The following is a 23,418-nucleotide window of genomic DNA, read 5'->3' on the forward strand; positions in this document are numbered from 1 at the left end:
GTTGGATTTTGAGAACTATAACCTAATCAGTCCATTCTACTAGTTTGAATGGACTGGGTGGGTGTGTCTGGAGGAGGTGGAGTGTGTCTGGAGGAGATGGGTCATTGGGGGTGTGCTTTGGAAGGGTGCATCTTCCCTGTGGCCCCTCATCCCCTCGTTTTGCTCTCTTTGCTTCTTGGCCACCATATCTTGATAGCTTTCCTCTATCACACCCTTCCCCAACAATGTTCTGATTCACCTTGGGCCCAGAGCAATGGACTAGGTTGACCATGGGCTGCATTCTGAATTGTGAGCCAAAATACACTTGCCCTCCTCTAGTTCGTTGAGTGTTTTGATCACAGTGATGAAAAGCTAATGCAAGACGACTGTATGGTTAATTTGAAATCACTGACTGTCCTCAGAAGACAGTATCCTATTCTTGGAAGTAAGGCTATGGAAAGCAATCACTTAGCCCCAGATTGATTCCTGGGGGAAAGCCAGCCAGGCTCCTCAGCCATAAACAGAGAATTAAGACTCCATTCACAAAGGCTGAAGGCCCTGGGTTCCCAGCTAAGCTAACGCCTGAGGACTGTGATGTCGTGACCTTAGGATATGGCTGGAAGAGAGAATAGAGTTGCCGGGAGAAAGGCCTAGACTGAGGGCTCTGCTCTGTCCTTGTCTGGCTGAGTAACCAGGGCAAGTCACTCCCCTAGCTGAGGCCAGCTTCATCCTGAAATGGGGTGAATGTTTGCCTCTCCCTGATTCAAAAGTTTGTCAGGGTGCTATGGAAAAAAAAAAAAAAAGACAAGCATGAAAGCTCTCTATAACATTAAAAAGAAAGAGAAAACTTCACAGCAAAAGAAATGAGAGAAGAGCCAGGTATAATGGTGCATGCCTGTAATCCCAGCAGCTCAAGAGGCTGAGGCAGAAGAATTGAAAGTTCAGAGCCAATCTCAGCAATTTAATGAGGCCCTAAGCAACTTAGCAAGACCCTGTCTCAAAATAAAAAATAAGGTCTAGGGATGTGGCTCAGTGGCTAAGTGCCAATGAGTAAAATCCCTGGTACAAAAGAAAATGAAGAAAAAAAAATCTACAGAATGGAGGAAATATCTGCAAACTATACATCTGACAAGGAGTTGATACCCAAAATATATAAAGAGCTCCAGAGAGTGGGGTTGGGGGCAAAGAGAAGAGGAAAGAATTAAAAAGAAAAACATTTAAAATTAGATAGTAGGCTGGGCGTGGTGTTGTACACCTGTAACCCTTGAAACTTCAGAGGCTGAAGCAGAGGATCATAAGTTCAAGGCCAGCCTCAGCAACTTAGCAGGACCCTGTCTCAAAATACAAAATTAAAAGGACTGGGGATGTAGCTCAGGGGTAGAGTGTCCCTGGGTTCAATCCCCAATACCAATAAATAAATAAATAAATAAATAAATAAATAAATAAGAAAGAAAAGAAAGAAAAATAAGAACAAGAAAGCCTGGTTTCCATACTTGACTCCTGGACAACCTTCCAAGAGCAGACTGGTTCTAGTTGAGAGTCCCTCAGGACTCTGATGCTTTCAATGGCTCCATCTTCAGTGCAACCCCATCCTTTGGTTCAGTGGCTTCAAAGGCCACAAGCAAACCATGTGAACAGCTTGCTAGAGCTTTCCACTCACTTTGAAGCCTCCAGGAGTTACTCTTCCCCTCTGAAGAAAGGGGTAACTGCCGTGTGTTAGCTGAGGGGCGTGCATTCCCAGCTGCCCTGGCTGTGTCTGCTGAAGTTGCAAGGACAGCTGAACAATAGGCACAGCGTGCTCCCCTCCATCAGGAACATTAATCACAGATTTGAACTACATCCTGATCCTGGAAATTTCACCTAAGGGCAGGAGAAAGGATAATTAATTGCATTCCACCAGAGCCAAGGCTGTACATAGGAGATCAGTTCAAATAGGAAGATTAATTGGGAGAAAACTGATACAATCTCCGTGAGGCATCTTTCATAGAGGCCGGTCAGGCTCTCCCGGGTGCACTGGGGAGCCCACACCCTCACTACTTGGGCTCATTCCCTCCCAAGGTAATCCTGTGTTATCAATTAATAACTATTTATTTGGTTTAATAAATTATTGTGTATAGCTGGGTGTGGTGGGCATGCCTGTGATCCTAGTGGCTTGGGAGGCTGAAACAAGAGGATCACAAATTTGAGGCCAGCCTCAGCATCTTAGTGAGGCCCTAAGCAACTTTGCAAGATTTTGTCTCAAAATAAAAAATAGTGCTGGAGATATAAATCAGTGGTAAAGTACCTCTAAGTTTGATCCCCAGTACCCCCCTCCAAAAAAATTTCTCTCTAGTGGCAGAATTCTAATAAGACTCCCAGATTTCCAGGGAGTTCTTGTATTTAAACCTCTGCCTGAGTACTCAGTCCAGTGCCAACTGGATCTGGTTCTGAAGGGATTTGCAGATAAAACTAGATGCCAATCAGGTGACCTTAAGATAGGGAGATAGGTTAGATGCCTGAGTTCTGTAAGGCAGAGTTTTCTCCAGCAGGACTCAGAAACTGAGGTCAGAGTTCAAAGCACAGGAAGAACTGCCCCTTGCCACTAAAAGAGGGATGGTGCCACATAGCAAGGAATGAGAGTGACCTCTAATAGTGGACCCTAATAATAGCCAGCATGGGAAAAACAGAAGAGTGAGGGGAATAAGGTGTTCTTTTTTGTGATTTGTGGTTCTGTGGGTAGGTCAGACAAAAGGGAGGGCTGACCTGCATAGGGGATCTTTAACCCCATGAATTTCCTCTTTAGTTCTCAAAGTGACAAAAGTAACAGAACTACTGCCTCTGGGAACCTGGGAACTCTGCCAGAAGGCTAGAGATGCAGATCCTACCCTGCACTTACTTACTCAGTGAGGAACCAGGGTGTGGCCCCACGAGCTGCTTAAACAGCCCTTCAGGTGATTCTCTTGTCTACTCAGTTTTGAGAGCTTCGGGTTACCAAATCACTATTTAAAGTGTCCATTTGTAAAACATGACAGAAGGAAGTAGAGGTTGGGGAGAGGGTGTTGAGCCTGACTGGCCATTCTTGTAGCTTACCTGCAATTCCTAGCAATTATGTTAGATTTTAAAAACACCACTTTGATGTGCTAAGAGTGCCTTAGGAGCAGAGGAGTATTCAAATCAATATCCATTAGACTGAGAACAGAAATGTCAGTGGGCACATTTCAAGGTTTGGTGAGTAATGATGAAATTACATGGTTCTGTGACTCATAGTATATTGTTGAAGAAGCCTCGGGATATATTCTCTTCTCTTTCCTTTCTTTCTTTCTTCTTTTCTGGTACTGGGGATTAAACCCAGCGGTGCTTTACCACTGAGCCACATCCTTAGCCCTTTTTATTTTTCATTTTGAGAAGACATTTCACTAAATTGCTTAGAGTCTTTCCAAATGCTGAGACTGGCCAGAACTTGCAATCCTCCTGCCTCAGCCTCCTGAGTTGATGGAATAACAGGTGTGCACGCACCACTGTGCTCAACTTGGTGAGATAGTCTCCATTTAAAATGGCTTCAAATATTTTTTTCCTGGCCTGCAAATTAGGGGAAGTTTCCCATCATTGTGTCCACCTCCCTCCAGGATTGGCTGTGAGTGGATGGGTCTTTAGCCCTGGCTAGCCCTGAATACTCAGTTCTCTACTGCCTGCCCTTCACAGGGTAAATCTGCTGAGACTGCTCCTTCCAGGAAAACTCTGTGTGCTGTTATCTGAACAGGGAAGAGAAAGAAGCCAGAAAACAGTTACATTGTTCTTTTTCTTCCACATGGAATTAAACAGATTCAAAGTAGAGAGATCAGAACACAATAGTCTGACCTGTTTTTACTCACAACTTTTCTGAAACCACATGTGTAGGTTTTTTACTTACCAATAACCAGTTCTGGAGCCCAGACAGATAGCCTACAGTCCAATCCAATTCTGACCCAGCCTGAAGTAAGATGCCACAATTTTAAGAGTTCAGTCCCACAAGACCCAAGAAAGTACTGGTACCCAGCTTACCCACACTTCTGTCCAACTTGGCTATAAACTTCCCACACCCCCCAGCCTCGCACCTTTCATTTCATATTTAGTTTTGCTAGAACAGCTCATAAAGCACAAGAAATCATTTTGCTATTAATTACTCTGGTTTATTATAAAGGACACAACTTGGGAGTGGCCACCAGGAAGAGATGCAGAGGGCAAGGTAAGTGGGGGTGGGGCTGGAGTGTCTATGCCCTCCAGGTGTTTACTAATCATGGAGTTCTCTGAATTCCCTCTTTAGGGTTTTGAATGGAGGCTTCACTGACTATGCTTGATGGGTCAAACCATTCATTGATGATAATTAAATCTATTTCCAGCCCCTCTTCCCTCCCCTGAGGTCAGGGGCTTGAGCTGAAAGTTCAGCCCTTTCATTAGGCCTTAGTCTTTTTGGCCATCAGCTCCTATGCTGAAGCCACAGTTACCAGTTCTCACACGAGCATACAAAGAACACTTACCACTCTGGAAATTCCAGGGGCTTTGGAAGTGTTGGGACAGGAACTGGGATCAAAGACCGAGTACCATATATATTTCCTCCTGTATCACACCAGCCACGTTTCCCTGTGAACAAGTGAGTCCACAGGGGCAAGGTGCCAACTAGAAGGAATGAGACCCACCCATGTCAGAGGGCAGTACTCTGGCTTTACTATGACAGCCACTGCAGCACATCTGATATGTGTGTTCTGACCCACTCTTTATCTAGACCAGGTGGCTTTAGATAAAATTTGCATTCTGTGGCTACCAAAGTCCCTGGAGCTAAGTCCACATTCACTTGACATTATAATTCAGCCAGGGAAAAGGGCAGAGGAAGCTGATCACATTGATAGCATTGAATCTGGGTCTGGCCCCAGGAAAACCCACTTCCTGCTCTGACACCCACATTCTCAATGAAGGTGGTCTGAGAGCACTTGACCCAGCTTTCTAGCCAGGCCCAGGAGGCAATGTTTGTTCAGAAGGCCCTGCGGCTGTGTTCCAGGTTAAGTAACAAGATACTGTCTGAGGCCATATTACTTCCTTCTTCATTGGCATTATTTGTCTTCAAAATGTAGGGAAAGGTGGCGCACACCTCTAATTTCAGTGACTCAGGAGGCTGAGGCAGGAGGATCGTGAGTTCAAGGCTAGCTCAGGGAATTTGGCAAGATTCTGTCTCAAAATAATAAAAATTTTTGAAAAAGGGCTGGGAGGGATGAGGATATAGTTCAGTACTTGCCCAGCATGCCTGAGGCCCTGGGTTCAATCACCAACACTGGGGAGGGGGGAAGTAGGGGTGGTACCACAGTGGTAGAGAACACCTGGGTTCAATCCCCAATAGGCAAAATGCAGGGGAGTCATGTCAATGGTTACTCATAAAACATCACAGGCTAAGAAACCAATTCTAATAAAAAAGAAGAAAAATGCCACCAGGCTTACTGGCTGTAACTTTCCAACTCAGCTCACCAGGATGGTTCTTTTTTTTTTTTTCACTACGTGGAGAGTGGGCTAATTGCTGTCTACTTGGGCGGTTTAAGTATAAGATGGGGACACTATTACTAACATCACTTCTTCAAAGTGCAAAATATAATAGCACTCCTCACAGTAATTAACTTAATTACTTCTTAACGGACCCAAAAGAGGATCTATCTTTAAAACATTTGGGTACCCTAAACAATAAGACATTTCCTCAGGTGCTGGTCTTTACGGAGGCAAAATAAGTCATAGGGTGAGGGCGACCCCGCCCTCCCCGCTGAGCTCCAAGTGACACTAATAATTTCTCTTGATGGATTTATTGAACCCCGAGAGGGACTGTTTCAGGCTCTGGGGAAAGAGTAGTGACAAAAGAGAAAACAAAGATTCCCCTTCGCGGGTCTTACAAACAAGCAACTGTCGGGGTGGCAAGTGCCAGGGCAAGATGCAGAGCGCGGGGACAGTGCTAAACGGCAGAGGAAGGTTACCCACTAGAAACTAACGTCCTTTCTGGGCTGCTCCCGCCAGCCCTCTAATTTGAATACGAATTAACCAGATATTTGAGTCCCCTGTGCCCGTCTTCTGGGCCCAAAGAACGGGAAGGTAACAATGGGATAGAATTCCCCAAGTCCCTTTCCAGGATGACCGCCCGAAGGAGACTATGAAAGTGCTGGTTTTCTTCCTGCGCAGGAGGGTGCCTTCCGTTTATGGCATCTGCAAAGACTGGCAGCAGCCCCAGGGCCCCAGCGATTCCGCCTCTGGGGTGTCGTTGGGTCAGGGCGGGACCCAGCGCCGCACCCCCGGCCTCACAGCGCAGCCCGCAGGCGTCCCGAGCGCACGGGTGACGCCTCCCGCGCTTCCTGCTTCGCCGCGGGGCCTCCTCCGCGCCGTGACGCGCCAGGCTTTGACCAAATATGTCCCTTTCCCCTCCCTCGTCTGCCCCATCACCCGCAAGCACCCCGAACCGCGGGGTTGCCGTTTGGACGTAGGCTTGCCTGTGTGTCGCGGGCCAGCCCCGCGGGGAGCGCCCCCTGCGCGATGCCCTTCAGGAAAGGTAGGGTCCCCCCTGGAACACCCCGCGCTCTGCTCCGGGGACCTGCGCGGCGCCTGCGGGCAAAGGCGGGCTCGGGTCCCCGTCAGGTGCGGAAGCCCAGCTCTCTGGGACAACAGCCGTGCAGGGGCTGATGCTGAGATCCGCGCCGCCCTGTCCCCGTGGGTCCCACTTTGTCCCCTCGTTTCTGCACTGCCCCTCCAGCCATGCCTTGGTCCTTTCGCCCCCGCACTGTCCTCTTGGCCCCTCACTGTCCCCTCCGGCGACTCTGCGGCGACACCACGTGCCGGAGCAGGCGGCAGATTGCGCCGGGAGCGAGTCACGGCACTTTCAGCGAATCCTGGAATCCCGCTGCTTACAAATCCTGAGATGCAGACGGAATAGAGGTCGGGAATTTTAGGGTATTCGCTGCGGACGGTCGATTCTGGTGGCTGGAGCTGTGCCGCTTAGTGCGGCTTAGAGCTGGGCTGCGGAGGGGAGGTGGCCGCTCGGGTGCAAAGCATATCTGTGCCAGTCGGGTCATTGCCCTTTCTCGCCTTCAGACCCGGGGAAATCTACCTAGGCTCAGTGTCTTCCTTGGCAAAAATGAGCGCACGAAGAACGCGGCTGTATAAGGACCGGGCGACAGGGCACAAAGAAGTAGACCAATGCCCCAGTGAGATCAGCCTGGCAGCCGCAGGCAGTACTCATCTCGCTCTGTTTCTATGGGCGCTGTGTTCTGCCATGGCCTCTGCATCTGGACTCACTCCCTGTGGCCTTCTCTGCACCTGGTACAAAGACTGCCAGAAAAGCCCAGAAATGTCTATAGGCTCCTGGCGAGGGTCGCCTGTGTATTTGGCCCCATTTTACAGGTAGGGCAATGGAGACCCAGTGACTCCCTCAGTCACAGCTTAGAGCTGGGCTGGAAAAGGTGTATCAGGGTGAAATTAAAAAAAGAAGAAGAAGAAACAGGGTGTTAGGGTAAAAGAGAAAAGGAATACAACCACAGAGCCACCTTCAGAGCCCAGCCCAGGGATAGATGTGGGGGGCGGCAGAAGTGCTGGAAGAGGGGGGGGGCTCATTTCATACTCAAACCAGGCCTGTGTGACTCCTGCATTTTATTTTTGTGTTGGGAGGAGCTTGGGCTCAGGTGACCCTTTGTCACTCAGGACCCAAGACTCTCCACTCTTCTGGGTACATTGCTGGTGGGAACTCAATGAGTTCTGGAACTGTGTCCTGTGGCTCTCTGATCCCTCCACCCAGCTTCTTTGTCTCTCATAATTTGGGTCAGTTGTCAGGTTAGTTAGTGCTTTGGTTGCTGGGAAGCTGTACTGGCCTTTGTCCCTTAAGCAGAGGGTACTAAGGTACCATTGTAAGCTCCTGGCTGTGAACAGGGTTGACTTACAGTCCCTGGAGATAGAGAGTTAGGGGAGGTGGTGAGAAGGCAAAGTGCCGGTCAAAGAGCAAGGGTGGAGTTCTGTCCCATCCTCAGTCAGCTGGTACACTTAGGCCCACTGTGGCTGAACTCAGTGTCTCCATGTGTAAGGGGGCCAAGAGACAGCCTGGTCTCTTGGCTGTCCTGAGGCTCTCAGAGTCCCTGCCCTACCTCATTAACTGCAGTGTGAAGAATCACTTGCCAAGGAGTTCATCACTTCTCTTGCTAGCTTTGTGCTATGGTTGCTGGTTGGCAAACTCCTAGAAGGCAAAGATATCTGTTCACTTGTCACAGGATTTAGGGGTTTGCCGTATGAAGATGTCACTTTATGACAGTACATCTTAGTGTATTATTATATTTCACAGGTCAGAACATGTGCAAACTGCCCCCTGAGTTAAGCTTTGCTTCTGTTTGTTGTTTTACTGAAAAGGATTGCAGCATGGTGAGGAAAGGATCACCTTCCCTTCCATGGATGCTACTTCCTGAAGGTCCTGGCATGTGAGAAACAGTGTTTGCTTGGAATCAGTGCTATCTGAGTCTTTCAGAAACTCTGGTGTGAGCCAACGCACAAATTCTGACAGGCTTTGAGTTGGTTTTCCAGATTGATTGAGTGGTGAGCTCTTATTTAGCAAGTGGGAATTGCAGGGAACAGGGTGTGGTACTCTTGGTGTCCTGATGCACTGTCCTCTGAAGCTGCCTGGAGGGGACAGAGCCCATTGTGAGAGGGAACACAACATCCTATCTCTGTGCTGTTCAGAAGATGGGGAGGGATCTGTGTACATACTCTTCTATGCTTTTTCAGTTATGAGCCATCTGAATATATTAACTATTTAACATGTGATTTAAAAAATAGGAAATGAAAAGACTTTGCTGCCCTCCTCCCAAAAATCAGCCAGATGGAGAAGGCTTCCTTAGTGGGACAGAAGCCCAGAAGGGATGGCTGCTAATCCCTTCCCTTGCAGCATTTCTGTGTCTTGACAAGCCTCAGACTTGGGATCAGCTTTGTCAGGGGCCTGGCAGAAAACACCAAATAACCGGCAAGCTGAGAAGAGTTGAATGAAGGGCATATTACAAAGGACTGGGGAATGTATAGGGAGGCCCCAGGAATTACTGCAGAACCCTGAGCATTCTGCCACAGGTCTAAAATGTTGAGGGGCAGAACAGTTACTGAGGACAGCTGCCTGATGGGAGCCTTCTCAGAGAATGCAGGCAGCTTATAGGCCAAAAAGTAGGAGCTGGGAGAACTGACACCCATACCTTATCCTCTGCCCCTCTGATCTCATGGCATTGACAGTCAGAGGGCCAGAGCCTGATGGTGTTGCCCATACAGGTTAACCTGCTGGGACATGGTGCTAGATAGTGGAAAGTGGATCTGGTGGGACAACAGATAATCACTCAAAGATCTTAGGTCCTGGCAAGGCATGGTGGCACATACCTATAATCCTAGAAACTCTGGATGCTGAGGCAGAGATGAAGGCCAGCCTGAGCAACTTAGTGAGACCCTGTCTCAAAATAAAAAAATTAAAAGAACTGGGGATGTAGCTCAATGTTTTAATCCCTTGTCCCAGAGAAAAAATAAAAAAATAATTATGTCCTGTGCCTTGCCTTTGGAACAAACCCAAGACATCTACTGAATTTCATTAGAGCAAAGTTGAATGAGTGTATCCTATCTCATTCATTTATTTATTTATTCATTCATTCATTCTTTTTTTCCCCACTGGGGATTAAACCTAGGGGTTCTTTATAATAAAGTAAATAACCAGCCCTTTTTGAAAGATATTTTTAATTTTGAGACAGTGTCTTGCTAAATTACTTAGGGCCTTGCTAAGTTGCTGAAATTGGTCTAAATTTGCAGTACTCCTGCCTCAGCCCCCCAAGCTGCTGGGATTACAGATATGTGCCATTGTGCCCAGCTCCTTCCTCCGCTCTCTAGATTGAGCACTTACTATGTGCCAGCATGGGCCAGACACTGGGTGAACACAGAAATATGGGGTCCCTACCTTAGAGCTCATCTCTTATGTTCCCCGACAAGTGCCAGGAAGAGTTATTCAGAACACAGAAGTTCTGAGTAAAAAAGGTCCCAGCTAAGGGGACTGGACTCTGAATTGAGAGGGATGTGGCCCTGGTCAACCTCACTGGACTGTTGCAGACTGTGGTTCTGGTGGCTGGAACTGAGCCAGAGGGACTTAAACCTGGTATTCTACTTTTCCAACTTGGACCAAATTGCTGTGGTACATGCTAGGTAGAAACCGTATATTTGGAGCAGAATAAACGGCAGCAGCTGGAATCGAGCTATGTTGCCCTTGCTCATTTAAGGCTCAAGCAGCAGCTTGGAGGAAAGATGATAGGACACGGTGTTCAGTGCTCACTTCTCTTACTGGCTGGTCTCCAGGGTGACCTGGGCTGCAGCTGGAGGGAAGGGCGCCTCCCTGGCTGAGCTGACTGGGAGAAGTGGGTCTCTAGAAGTTGATTCAATTGGTTTGAATATCAAGAAGCTCATGTCCTGACATGAAACATGAAAGAGATTCGAGAGTTCAAAAAGGAGCAGGAAGCACATCAGCTAGACCTAGAAGGAAAGCCATAAATGTCATGATTCAGTCTGGGAGGCTGTGAGGGAGGCTGAGGCACTTTGTCCTCTGTGAGAATTTTGCCCCTTAAAAAATGAATCCAGTGGATAGGTAAGGCTCAGCCTGGGGACAGGGGTCTTGAGGTCTTTCTCAGGTCTAGAGTTCTATAAAAATGTCTTTGGACAATGTTTTTCCAAGTTTTCTTATATGTCCTCACTGTCAGAAGGAACAACATAGAATAATAGCTGAATGTTCTAATATTGTTCTAATAACTATAAGAAATAAAACTAAACTTAGGTGAGTGCTGGGAACAATGCAAAGTACTTTATGGGTTTCCATTTACCCACCCACCCAGCAACCCTCAAAAGTTCCTAGTATTATTGCTTCCATTTGAATGGTAAAAGGAGACTGAGGTCCCTCAGCAAAATCATGTGATAAAAAGAGGTGGGGCTTAGACCTCTTATTTTGCCTTTTCAACAAGGACCACACTGCTATGGCTATGACATAACACAACATGACATGTCATGTGATATCAGGCAGAAATCATTTACAAGAAGTCTGCCAAAAACAGTCACTTTTTACATTAGGGACAAGCAGAGAGACATTCAGACGCCTCAGTCTTCTGGATCTGTGGGAAGTACATGCAGATGGAAGCAGATAGAAATAGCCCAGTGTTCTGCTTCTTCCCTGGCAGGATGAGGGGGTCCCCAGGCACTGCTGTCATAGGTGCTAAACTCATAAACCCAGTTGGGATATTGTGGAGAATGAGCCATCCGAATGTCAAGGCCATGGCTACAGGATGCAATATACCCTTTGACCACAGAGGTTCCATGGTTGCCAAGGTAGCATGAGGGACAATAAGGTGACAGTGTCATCTCCAGGGATGTAGCATTTCTGGAATTTTCGGAGGCCAGATGCTTGCAACAGGAGCTCAATGAAAGCTATGCCAGCATTTTTGGACCCCAACGTAGAACTGTCTTTTTTGTTTCCTCACTGGTACAAAGAGCAGATCCTGAAAAGACATCCTTGAGGAGGGAGCCAGGCCAGTCGCTGATTGTCTCACCCCTTTCCTGGGCCCTCTGCAGTACCAGCTACTGTCCTCCACTCTTTCCCTTAGTAGGGTATGTTCTGGGGACTCTTTATTCTCTCTTGGTGTCTAGGAACCTGCTGGCCATGAACTGGGCTCCTTGGCAATTTCAGAGACTTTCTGTAACACCAACTTTGACATGCTCCCCTGGGAAAGGGTACCAAGGAATGATATCAGCTTTGGGAGGGCACCTGACTACCCAATTTAGTCAGGTCCTTTTCAGATCAGGGCCTTCTGTCTCTAGGTTTCCTTTCTGCTGCTTATCATCCGAATTCCCTGATGACAATGTCTTTCCAGGCCTTTAATTATTTAGCTGTGCCCACCTAACATTTCCTCATCACTGTGAAGTGTTCAGGTAGGTTCCTCAGTGTCTAAGAGTGTCTAATACCTCCACTGTGTGTGCTGGATCACCTGTTACTTCCATACTCAGACCCAGCCCACCTTCCCAAGTGCCTACCATATTTCATGCTGTATTACTTGCACATACAAATCCATGCACCTACACATGTGCACACTTTTAAAAATATATTTATTTTTTAGTTGTAGGTGGACACAATATCTTTTTATATTTGTATGTGGTGATAGGCAAGCACTTTACCACTGAGACACAACTACAGCCCACATGTGCATACTTCCGACTATTCCTGAAGACCCTTCCTAAGTCCATATCTTTTCTGACACCTTTTCTGTTTACTTTAAGCATATGGCAGCTCTTGCAAGTATATCCTATTCCATAACCAGAATTTTACATTCATTTGTTCTCAAAATGCTTCCTGCATCCAGTTTTGTAAGCTATTTGAGTTGGGGTCCCTACCTCATATGGGCCAGGTGGTAGTAGTGAGTGCTTCCTAAACTCTATACTATGTTAATCTTGATTAATCCATCAACAACTCCATTTTCTTTTGGAATGGGTAGCTGCAGAGCCAAGTTAGGATCCTTAGAAGCCCTAAATACTGTGTCATGTCCCCAAATGTAATTTAAAACAAAGACAATGTCAATAAAAGGAGATGTCAAGTTCTAAACGACATCACTATTTGGTGCCACCAGCATGAGCATGGTCAGCATGCTGGTTAATTCAGACTTGGGAGGACTCCTTCAGGTAGGTTTCTTGTAGAGAGCTAAAAATACAAGCTGCTCATGAAGTCCTCAGGAACTGCAGACACCTGAAATTCCCAAGCTCACATTACATTTCTTTCACCCCTGCAGTGAACTGTGAGTCTCTCCCTTAATTTCCTAGGCCAATGGAAATTCCCTGGGTAAGGCCGCCTCTTCATCTGTGATCTATTACCCAGCATATAGACACTAGTGGTCTTCGTGTTGCCTCAGTATCTGTTGTTAACCCCCTTGGGGTTGGAAGGCTCATCACTGTGTTACCCATCTTTCCCATCCGAATGTATGTAGACGAAACTGGAAATGAATACAGGGGAGATAAGCTACAAAAGTCAACTCAAGAAGGGCAGGGGGTGCTGGGCCTGGGGCTCAGCAGTAGAACACTTGCCTGGCATGAGTGAGGCACTGGGTTCGGTTCTCAGCACCACATGTAAATAAATAAAATAAAAGTATCAATAACTAAAAAAAAGGGGGGGGTGCTGGGGATATAGCTCAGTTGGTAGACTGCTTGCCTCGTATGCACAAGGCCCTGGGTTCAATCCCCAGAACCACCACCAAAAAAAAAAAAAAAAAAAAAAAAAAAGAATGGCAGAGGATCATAGAGGTGGTGCCAGCTACTTGGGAAGCTGAGGCAGGAGGATCACAAGTTCAAGGCCAACCTTAGCAACTTAGAGAGATCCTGTCTCAAAATAAAAATTAAAAAGGGGCTGAGAGTATAGCTCATTGGTACAGCATCCCTCAGTTCAATCCCTAGTATTGGGAAGAAAGGAGGAGGAGGAGGAAAGAAGAAGAGAGGGCACAGGCAATGGGGTGAGGTCATGCCTGTTCCTCAACAACCAGCCCTTGCTTGCTCTTCTGCAGGAGTTGTGTTCTGAGGGAATGAAAGAGCCTTAGAGTTTGTTTGTTTGTTTGTTTGTTTGTTTTTAATTTCATCTGCCCAGCATAAGGAAGGGCTCCTGGGTGACCAAATATAGAAGCCACTCACTCATTCCACAAGCCCATGGTCATGTTTGCAGATCAGTCAGTTTACAAGTGCATTAATCATTTGCCCTTGTGGGAGAAGTCCTGGAAGCTACTCAGGCAGGTTGGCATAGGCGGTGGAAGCTGTGATGCGCCATGAGAGGCTGGCTGAAGCACTGGGGCAGTGTCAGGAATGTATACAAAGGTTCCATGGTATCAGGGAGCAAACAGTGGCTTGGGAGCCAAAAAAACAGGTTCATCAGCATCGAGTGTCAGTTGGGTGATCTCAAGAAAGCCACTAAGGTCACTGGCCTCTGTTTACCCATCTATCAAAAAAGGAGGTGAGCTAAGATTCCCTTCAGCTCTGACTCTGACTTGGATGTTCCCTAGTTGTTTGGATGCTTGTTAAATACACCAAGTGTCCATCCTCCCAACTTCGTGGCTAGACTGCAGGAGACAAAAGGAATTCCATTTGCACCTGTCCTCCAAAGTCTTTGTCCTGGGCACCTTGACCTGGTATCTGTTGGCATCTCCAGGTGAAAGGTTAAGTTCTCAGGCAAGTGGCAGAAAAAGAGGTCATGACTGCTTTGGATTCCATGTTCTTGTCTGGCTTTGACTTGAGCACTGAAATTTACATGAAAAGGGCATCTGTTTGGTCAGCTTTTCATGGCTATAACCAAAAGACCTGGCAGAAACAACACAGAGAAGGAAAAGTTTATTTCAGTTCCAGGTTTACAGATTCAGCCCATGATTTGCTGGTAGTTCTGGCTCGAGGTTGGGCAGAACATCATGTGGCAGAGGGAAGCAGTTCAGGATATGGCAACCAGGAAGCAGAGAGAGAGTCCTGCTCACCAGGGACAAAATATAAGCCCCTGAGTCATACCTCTGGTAACCTACTTCCTCCAGGCACACTGTGGCTGTCTATAGTTACAACCCAGTGAATCCATATCAGTAGGTTAATCCATTAATGAGGTTTCACCTCATAACTAATCATCTCACTCCTGAAAATTCTCACATTGTCTCCTCACATGGAAGCTTTTGGGGGATACCTCATATCTAAACCATAACAATGTCCTTGCTATGACCTGAGCTTCATGGATGTAAAGCACATTATCCATGTCTCTCTTACTAAGCCTTGTGGAACTGTATTTTTTTGTCAGGCCATCCCAAGCATAAATCTATGGTTCTTCAAATGACTTCACTGCAAAGCATCTTTTTTTTTTTTTTTTTTTTTTGCCTTCAGTTCCGGGGATTGAATCCAGGGGCACTCTACCATTGAGCTACATCCCCGGGTTTTTTTTTTTTTTTTTTTTTTTTTTGAGACAGAGTCTAGTTAAGTTGCCCAGGCTGGCTTAGTACTTTGAACTTTTAATCTTCTGGCCTCAGCCTCCCAAGTTGCTGGGATTACAGGCCTCACCACTGTGCTCAGCAACAAAGCATCCTTTGATAGACTCACAGAGTCTAAAGTCATCTAGAAGCATGTCCCACTTGCCTTCCTTCAGGAGGGGATGACTATGCACTTTTACAAATGGCTGGAGGAAGAGATTTAATTAATTTTGAAAGTTGGAAGCCTTAGTGTTTTCTTTACATGCTTAATTTGTAGGTAAATTGGAAAATGCAGAAAATGAAGATGAACACAAAAATTGCTCATCTTTTATGACCTACAGAGGAATAATCCCAAAATTTCCTGCTGGATGATTAAGACAGTGGAGGGGAACAACACTGAGGAGGGTAATGGAGGATCAGCCTCAATCTGTTGACTGTCCCTCTTCCTATTTCCCCCAAACCTGTGTATGGCTCCTGACTGTCTTGTGTGCAGGGTCTGAGCATGGCAGCCAGCTCCAGTCCAGGAACTGGTGGAGGAAGCCAAGGGATGTATGAAGAACAGAAGGGTCAGGGGGTTGTCCTGCTGCTCCTGGAGCGGCCTCTCCAGATGTTCTCCCAAAGGCATTCTGATGTGACTGCTCTGGAAATACTTCTCTGGCCTGAGGGTTAACTAACTTTGTCAGAAAGGAGAGCCCCTCTAGCCCTGTCCTTGGCCAGATGGATAATAAGTAGATTTCCAGAGGACCCTTGTTTTGGCTCTATTCCCTCACATGCCTGCAGGCTGAGGTGCTGCTGGTGCTTTTTCTTTTCTTTCTTCCTTGCAGTACTGGGAATTGGACCCAGGGGTGCTCTACCACTGAGCTACATCCCCAGCCCTTTGATTTATTTTGAAAGAGGGTCTCACTAAGTTGCCCAGGCTGGCCTTGAACTTGCAATTCTTCTGCCTCCGACTGTGTACAAGGTGAGAGTACAGGCTTTAACCTGATTACTGGCTCTGCTGGTATGAATTCTGCTCTCTTCCAAGATACTGGTTTGGTGCTTTGACTGTCTGCTTAGGATGTTGACCCTGGTGATGGGATCCTGGAAGCTCTCCCCTTGATGATACATAAGCCATCCTAGAGGCTTGTCCAGTTAAAGGGGTAGAGAAAAAGTCTAATCAGTCAGGGGGTGGTAAACAGGAAGTTGAGTTTACTCAAAGGAAGTATGGACTTTGAAACAGGAAGAGAAAAAGAAGATCTGGCCTGGGCATAAGAAAGAACGCTGGATGATGACAGACTTTAGAGAAAGGTTTGCCCTGTGACTGTCAATGTGGCCAGATGCTGGCTTAGATCCATGGGTGCCAGACTCCTGAGGCTCTTTTTCTGTCTGTACATTATAATCAACTGGAAAGCTTTTAAGGGAGTTCAGTGCCCCAGAAATTCTGATTAATAGTTTTGGACTGATGCTTGGACAAAAAAAGTTTCATGAAATAATACTTAGACTATATAATACACTCTGACATTTTCTAGTTTATTTAATTTCATTGAAAAAGAGGCTGCTTCTATTCCAATAAATCGACTTCAAGATTGCTAATGGACTTTAACCACATCTGAAACTACTCTTCTGTGTGTGCTAATTATGCAGAGGCTGGGAGCTATAACCTCCCTCCTCGGGCTCCCCTGCACCTAGGGCTCTGTGTGATTTAGGTCTGTGGCAAGTTCTGGAAGGTCCAAGGGAGATAAAAGCCCTGCCAGAGAGCTTTGCTGGCCAGCACTGCTGTGGAGGCATCTGACCCTCCTGGAAGCTTTTTTTGTTTTTATTAGTTGCTCAAGAAAATACAATGATTTTGACATATCATACATTTGATTCAAATAGGGTATGAATTCTCATTTTTCCATGTGTACAAATTGCAGGATCACATTGGTTAAACATCCATGTGTATACATACAGCAGTCCTAGTGTCAGTTGTATTCTGCTGCCCTCCCTATGCCCCCTCCCCTCACTATTCTCTATACATTCTACTGTGACATTTATCTCTCTCTCTTTTTTCTTCCCTTCCCCCTCACCCCATCGTATATGTATTTTGTGAATCCATGAGGGTCTTCTTCCGTCTTCCGTGCAACTCCCCTTCTCCCTCCCTTTCCCTCCCACCTCTTTTCCTTGTTTCGTGGTAATCTATTTCTCATGCTCTTCCTTCCGACTCTGTTTTGAGTCACCTCCCTTATATCAGAGAAGACATTCAGCATTTGTTTTTTAGGGATTGGCTAACTTCGCTTAGCATAATCTGCTCTAGTGCCATCCATTTTCCTGCAAATGTCATGATTTTGTTATTTTTTAGTGCTGAGTAATATTCCATTATGTATAAATGCCACATTTAAAAAAATCCATTAATCTGTTGAAGCTAGGAGCTAGGAATCAAACCAGAGACTCTGCATCTAATAGAAGAAAAAGTTGGCCCTAATCTCCATCTCGTGGGGTCGGGTTCCAAATTCCTTAATAGGACAACTATAGCACAAGAGTTAAAATCAAGGATCAACAAATGGGACATATTCAAGCTAAAAAGTTTTTTTCTCAGCAAGAGAAATAATAAGTGAGGTAAATAGGGAGCCTACATCCTGGGAACAAATTTTTACCCCTCACACTTCAGATAGAGCACTAATCTCCAGAGTATACAAAGAACTCAAAAATTAAACAACAACAACAACAACAACAAAATAACCCAATCAACAAATGGGCCAAAGATCTAAACAGACACTTCACAGAGGAGGATATACAAGTACACAAAAAAATGCTCACCATCTCTAGCAATTAGAGAAATGCAAATTAAAACTACTCTAAGATACCATCTCACTCCAGTAAGAATGGCAGCCATTATGAAGTCAAACAATAACAAGTGCTGGCGAGGATGTGGGGGAAAAGGTACACTTGTACATTGCCGGTGGGACTGCAAATTGGTGCAGCCAATTTGGAGGGCAGTATGGAGATTCCTTGGAAAGCTGGGAATGGAACCACCATTTGACCCAGCTATTCCCCTTCTCGGACTATACCCAAAAGACCTAAAAAGAGCATACTACAGGGACACAGCTACATCAATGTTCATAGCAGCACAATTCACAATAGCTAGACTGTGAAACCAACCCAGATGCCTTCCTGGAAGCTTTCTGAATCAGACTGTCATGGGAGGGAACCGTGGATCTGGGTAAAGTGGGAGTAGGTACCACAAAAATCAGCTGTTTGCAAGGGCCAAATTTCCTTAGGATATTTACAAAAAAGAATTTTTGTGAACACACTAAGACAAGGAAGGTTATAGATCAAGTAGCTGAGAAAATTTGGGAGAAAAAGTAAGAAACACAACAGGAAGCCACTCGGCTTCTCTTTCCTGCTAGTGCCTAGTTAGTGATGAGACTGAAATCACTTCCCTAAGTTCTGCAATCACTTGGCAAATACTGCTATGAATTGGGTGTTTCCCAAAGTCCCATATTTTGAAGGCTTAGTCCCCAGCTCGTGGTACTATTGAGAGGTAGTAGGGCCTCGGAGTGAGTTAAGTCACTGGTGTGCCCTTGAAGGGGATATTGGGACCCCAGCCCCTTCCTCTTCTTATCTTTGCTTCCTGGCTGCCATGAAGTGAACAGTTCCTTCCCCTACATGTTCCACCGTGATGTATTATGCTGCCACAGTCCAAGAGCCACAAAGCCAACTGACAATGGGCTGAAATCTCTGAAACCATCAGTCAAAAATAAACTCCCCCCCACCTTTTTTTTTTTTTTTTTTTTTTGGTATTACAGGGGATTGAACCTGTAGGGCCTCTGTCACCGAGCCACACACCCAGCCGTTTTTATTTTTTTTTGCAGTGCCTAACCCTAATCCTAACCCTAATCCCAGGGCCTCATGCATGGTAGGCAAATGCTTTACCAATGAGCTGTGTCCAAAACCCTTTGAGACAGGGTCTTGCTAACTGCCCAGGCTGGCAACTGCCTCAACCTCCCAAATTGCTGGGATTATTAGCATGCACCACCATGTCTAGCTAACCTTTCCTCTTTATAAGCTGAGTATTTTTCACAGCAACAGAAAGTTGACTAACACCCCACTAATGGCAAGTAATCCAGGCCTGGGTATAAGTGTTGAGGACATAGAAGTGAATAAAACAGATAAACTCCCTGGATGACCAATAGTAAACAGATAAGCAAGTGAATGCAGTGTGTCCAGTGGGTCCAAGTGCTGGAAAAGAAATAGCAGCAAGGAGGCGGGAGAGGGAGAAGGAGCATGGGGTGGGAGGGCTGCTGTTGTGAGTAGGATGATCGTTGCCAGGTGGCAAATAGGCAGAGACTGAAGGGAGGAAGTGGACAGTATCCCAGTAGGGAAGCGTGAGGCAAAGGCCTGTGGCTGAAGCAGGCAGACTGAGCACTGGAGGTATCTGTGCAGCAGCAGCAGCACAGTGTGTGTGGGAGCTGGGTGGATGAGGGCTCAGGGAGGTAGTGGGCAGGTCATTTAGGTCCTCATCTGCCATGGTAAGGCCTTTGCTTCTTACCCAGAGGGCAGTGCAAAGACCCTGGAGGGCTGTAGTGGAGATATAACATGAACTAACTTAATGTTGTAAAACATTACGTTCATGGTTATTTTCCTGAGCACAGAATGTAGGGTGATGGCAGTGAAACAGGGTGCGCAGGTAGGAGTCGTTAGGCATCATGCAGGTGAACAGTGATGGTGGCTTTGATCAGAGATGACAGTATCTATGGGAAGAATTAGATGTGGGATGAGAGGGAGTGCATCAATATGAATTTTAAAGATGCTGAGAACACTAGTTTCTTTCTAAACAGCTGCACAAGAATTGAGGTGGCATACTGCAGAGCAGAAAGACCCCTTGGCTATAAGGGCAGCAGCCACATCCTCCATCCATCTTTGGTGGATGCCTTGAAGAGCCTGTATGAGGTCACTGTGACTTCCCTGAGCACCAGTTCAGGGTCAGTGCATATTTCAAAAGTATTGAACTCAGCAAACAGTCTTCCAGTTTCCACTATGCTGTGGGACAATTACCAGACAGACTTCATTTTAAGTAGAAAGTGGCCCCTAGGCTGGGTCCTAGCAGTGTACAGTGGTGCCTCAAGCGGTGGAAAAAAGGTGGGTGGGGAGGGAAAGAGAAAGAGAAAGAGAAAGAGAGAGAGAGAGAGAGAGAGAGAGAGAGAGAGAGAGAGGGAGAGAGAGAGAGAAGAAAGTAGTTTTCAAATTCAGGGCTGATGATCACTGCCACACATAAGAACCTAGGAAAGTTCCTGTGTAGTTTATTTATAGGCACTGAGTAAGATATCATCCAATGTGGGAGGAAAGCATTTACTAGGTTTCCCAGATTCCCATGTTTCTGTGTATTGACAATTAAATTTCTGTTCTTTCCTCCATTTCTATAAACTGAAGGGCTCCATTGAGGTAAAGGGTAAAACCCCCCTCAGGAAGGCTTCCTGAGTCAACTCAGCACAGCCTGGAGCTGACTAAGCCTCCAAACTGAGTGACCAGTTTATTCTGGTTTCCAGGACTCACCATATTTTAGGACCCAAAGTCATAAGTTCTAGAGACCCTTTTTTTCTCAGGCAAACCAGGGCAGTTGATCACTCTGACCTCCAGCTAACCCTTGTGCCACAGACTTGGTGACAGCCAGATGTCCTGTTTTAGAGAATCAGTTAAAAACCTCATTCATGATTGAAAAATAAAAAAGAAAGAACCCAAGTTAATTTTATGGCTGTGGACTACCAACCTGAATTATGGAAGATATTTTCCTAATCAATTTTGCTAGACAGGGTTTATTAGAAAAATCAAAACAAGAATTTTTATCATCAACTTATTGCTTCATAACAACAGCAAAGTAATCTCAATCTGTTTTCTTTGTGAAAAATTTAGACTCGAATATCATCCCTTTATAATAAAAATGAGTCAGCATGCACTCTCTCAGACATCAAATCTGCTATTGTCACATCATTTCCTGTGGCCTAGATATAAATGGAGAATGATAAAGGGAATCTACTTCAAGCTGAAATCATGTTTTGTTTAAATCCTGGATTATACATAAAAGCTTTTTCATGGAAAGCATTTGAATGAAGTGAAAAGGTTATACTGTCACTACTGCTTTACAGGAAATAGATGTCTTAACTGTATAAACTTTAAAAAATCCACTTTGGAATGAACACCAATAAGTAGCACACACGTAACAGTAAATCCTAATCCATGTTACAGAAGAGCCAACTCTACTTAGCAATGAGACAGTCCTTTTTCTCTATGAGGCTGTGTTCTTTCTCTGTTTTTATAACAACTAATGAGTGACTTGTTAATGCCTTTTGAAAACTAGGCAGTGAAAAGTAAAAAATTTGAATGTCATAACATTTGAGTTTAATAAATAATAAAGAAATTTAACCTCTTTAGTGACAGGAAGATGAAGATCAAGACTACAATGAGAGACACATTTGTCCCCTATTTGGCTGGCAGAAACGAAAAGGTGAGATAATTTCACATGCTGGAGAAAATGTGGGTTAAAAAGGTCCCTTATAAATTGTTAGTGGGAGTGGAAGTTGAGTACCTTGGAGATAGTTTGGTATTATCTTATAAAATTGAAATTAACATATCCTAAAATCAGCAATACCATTTGTAGGTGTAGGTGTGTTACTGAGAGAAACAGATGTTAGATGTGATGTTCATAATAATAATAATAAAAAACACTTTGACAGGAGGATAAATAATTCTTGGTATGTTAACACAGGGGACATTTGTTTATATTTATTTTGTAGTACTAGGAATTTAACTCAAGGATGCTCTACCATTCAACTATACCCTCAGCCCTTTTTTTGTTTTTGAAATAGGGTCTCACTAAATTTTGGAGGCTAGCTTCAAACATGCCATCCTCTTGCCTCACCCTCCCAAGTAGCTGGGATTACAGGTGTGCACCACCATGGCCTTTATTATTTTTTGCAGTACTAGCAAATTGAACCCAGGGGCGCTCTGCAACTGAGCTACATCCCCACCCCTCTCCCTGCTTTTAAATTTTTTAAAAATTTTTAATATTTTTAATATTTTTTAGTTGTAGTTGGACACAATATCTTTATTTATTTATTTTTATGTGGTGCTGAGACTCGAACCCAGGGCCGCATACATAGTAATGAGCACTCTACTGCTGAGCCACAATCCCAGCCCCTCCCCAGCCCCTTTTTAATTTTTTATTTTGAGACAGGGTCTTGCTGAATTGTCCAGGCTGCCTCAAACTTGTGATCAATCCTCTTGCCTCATCCTCCTGAGTACATGGGATTACACACATGTGCCACTGCACCTGGCTTGCACCAGCATTTTAAAAAAGGAAAAGCCACCCAATCCAGGAGACATGCCTTTAAGGAGATGGAAAATATTTTAATGCCAGTAGTTGGCATTCTAATGTAAAGAAGAGCTTTCCTCCCCATCAACATTTTGACATGTTAATTTTGTTATTTATAATAGTAGTTATATTATCAGCATGGACTCAGGGATTAAAAAATTATTGTTCCATGTGTTACAATTTATTTGGGACATTATTCCTTTTGATGCTCAAATTGTTCCAAATTTGGCTGGGAGCTTCTTCCAGCTGGCTGTTGTGCTCTTTTGGTACATCCTCATCATTTTTTGAGATCCTATATATATATATATATATATATATATATATATATATATATATATATATTTTTTTTTTTTTTTTTTCAGTACTTGGGATGGAATACTAGGGTGCTCTATGACTGAGCTGTATCTCCAGCCCTTTTTAATTTTTATTTTGAGAAAGGGTCTTACTAAGTTAACAGAGCTGACCTAGAACTTGTGATCCTCCTGACTCAGCCTCCAGAGTCTCTAGGATTACAAAGCATGCCCACCATGCCTGGCATTGAGCTCTTTAATTCCTGGTGCAATCAGATGTTGCAGGCTTGACTTGCACTTCCCAGTCTCAGCCGTGGGATCAGCCACTCCTCAAAGAATCTGCTTGCTTTTAGTGGAAAATGAAACTCAGAAGCCAGGATCTGGGCTTTCTTATTTCTGGAATATCTTTGCAGAGGTAGAAAACATATTTTTAAAAAGCATAAATTCACTTATTAGAACAGATAAATAAATCTTGAAAAAGTAAAATAGTGTTAAATTCATACTGATCTCTTATTCTAGTTCTCTCCTTTCCCCATTTCATATCTGTATTTCCATTTACTTTTTTATGTTTTCCCTCAGAATATTGTTTTCATCTTGGATCTCCTTTGCTGCTGGCTGTATTCATTAGAAAAATAACATTCCTCAGGATAATAGCTGACCCCCACCCCAATGAAGGATGTCACTGCGTAGAGAGAGATCACACATTCAGTGCGTTCTTCCTGGGACTTTATAAAATATGCAGACAGGAGAGTCTGGAAGTATCACTAGCAATATTTTATGCTCTTTCAATTATGGCATAATAAGTGTATATAACTTTGATAACAAA

General features: G+C 45.0%; 1 protein-coding gene across 1 annotated transcript in view; it reads left to right on the forward strand.

Annotated features, from left to right (window-relative positions):
- Positions 1-6,417: 6,417 nt before the first annotated feature.
- Pfkfb3 (6-phosphofructo-2-kinase/fructose-2,6-biphosphatase 3) overlaps positions 6,418-23,418 on the forward strand; it is a 78,476-nt gene continuing 61,475 nt past the window's right edge. The window contains exon 1 of the mRNA XM_076832394.1: positions 6,418-6,514. Coding sequence (XP_076688509.1) covers positions 6,499-6,514 — 16 coding nt within the window. The 5' untranslated portion in view covers positions 6,418-6,498. The remainder of the gene's footprint in view (positions 6,515-23,418) is intronic.

Source organism: Callospermophilus lateralis, chromosome 13 (assembly GCF_048772815.1).
Source record: "Callospermophilus lateralis isolate mCalLat2 chromosome 13, mCalLat2.hap1, whole genome shotgun sequence".
NCBI classification, from domain to species: Eukaryota; Metazoa; Chordata; class Mammalia; order Rodentia; family Sciuridae; genus Callospermophilus; species Callospermophilus lateralis.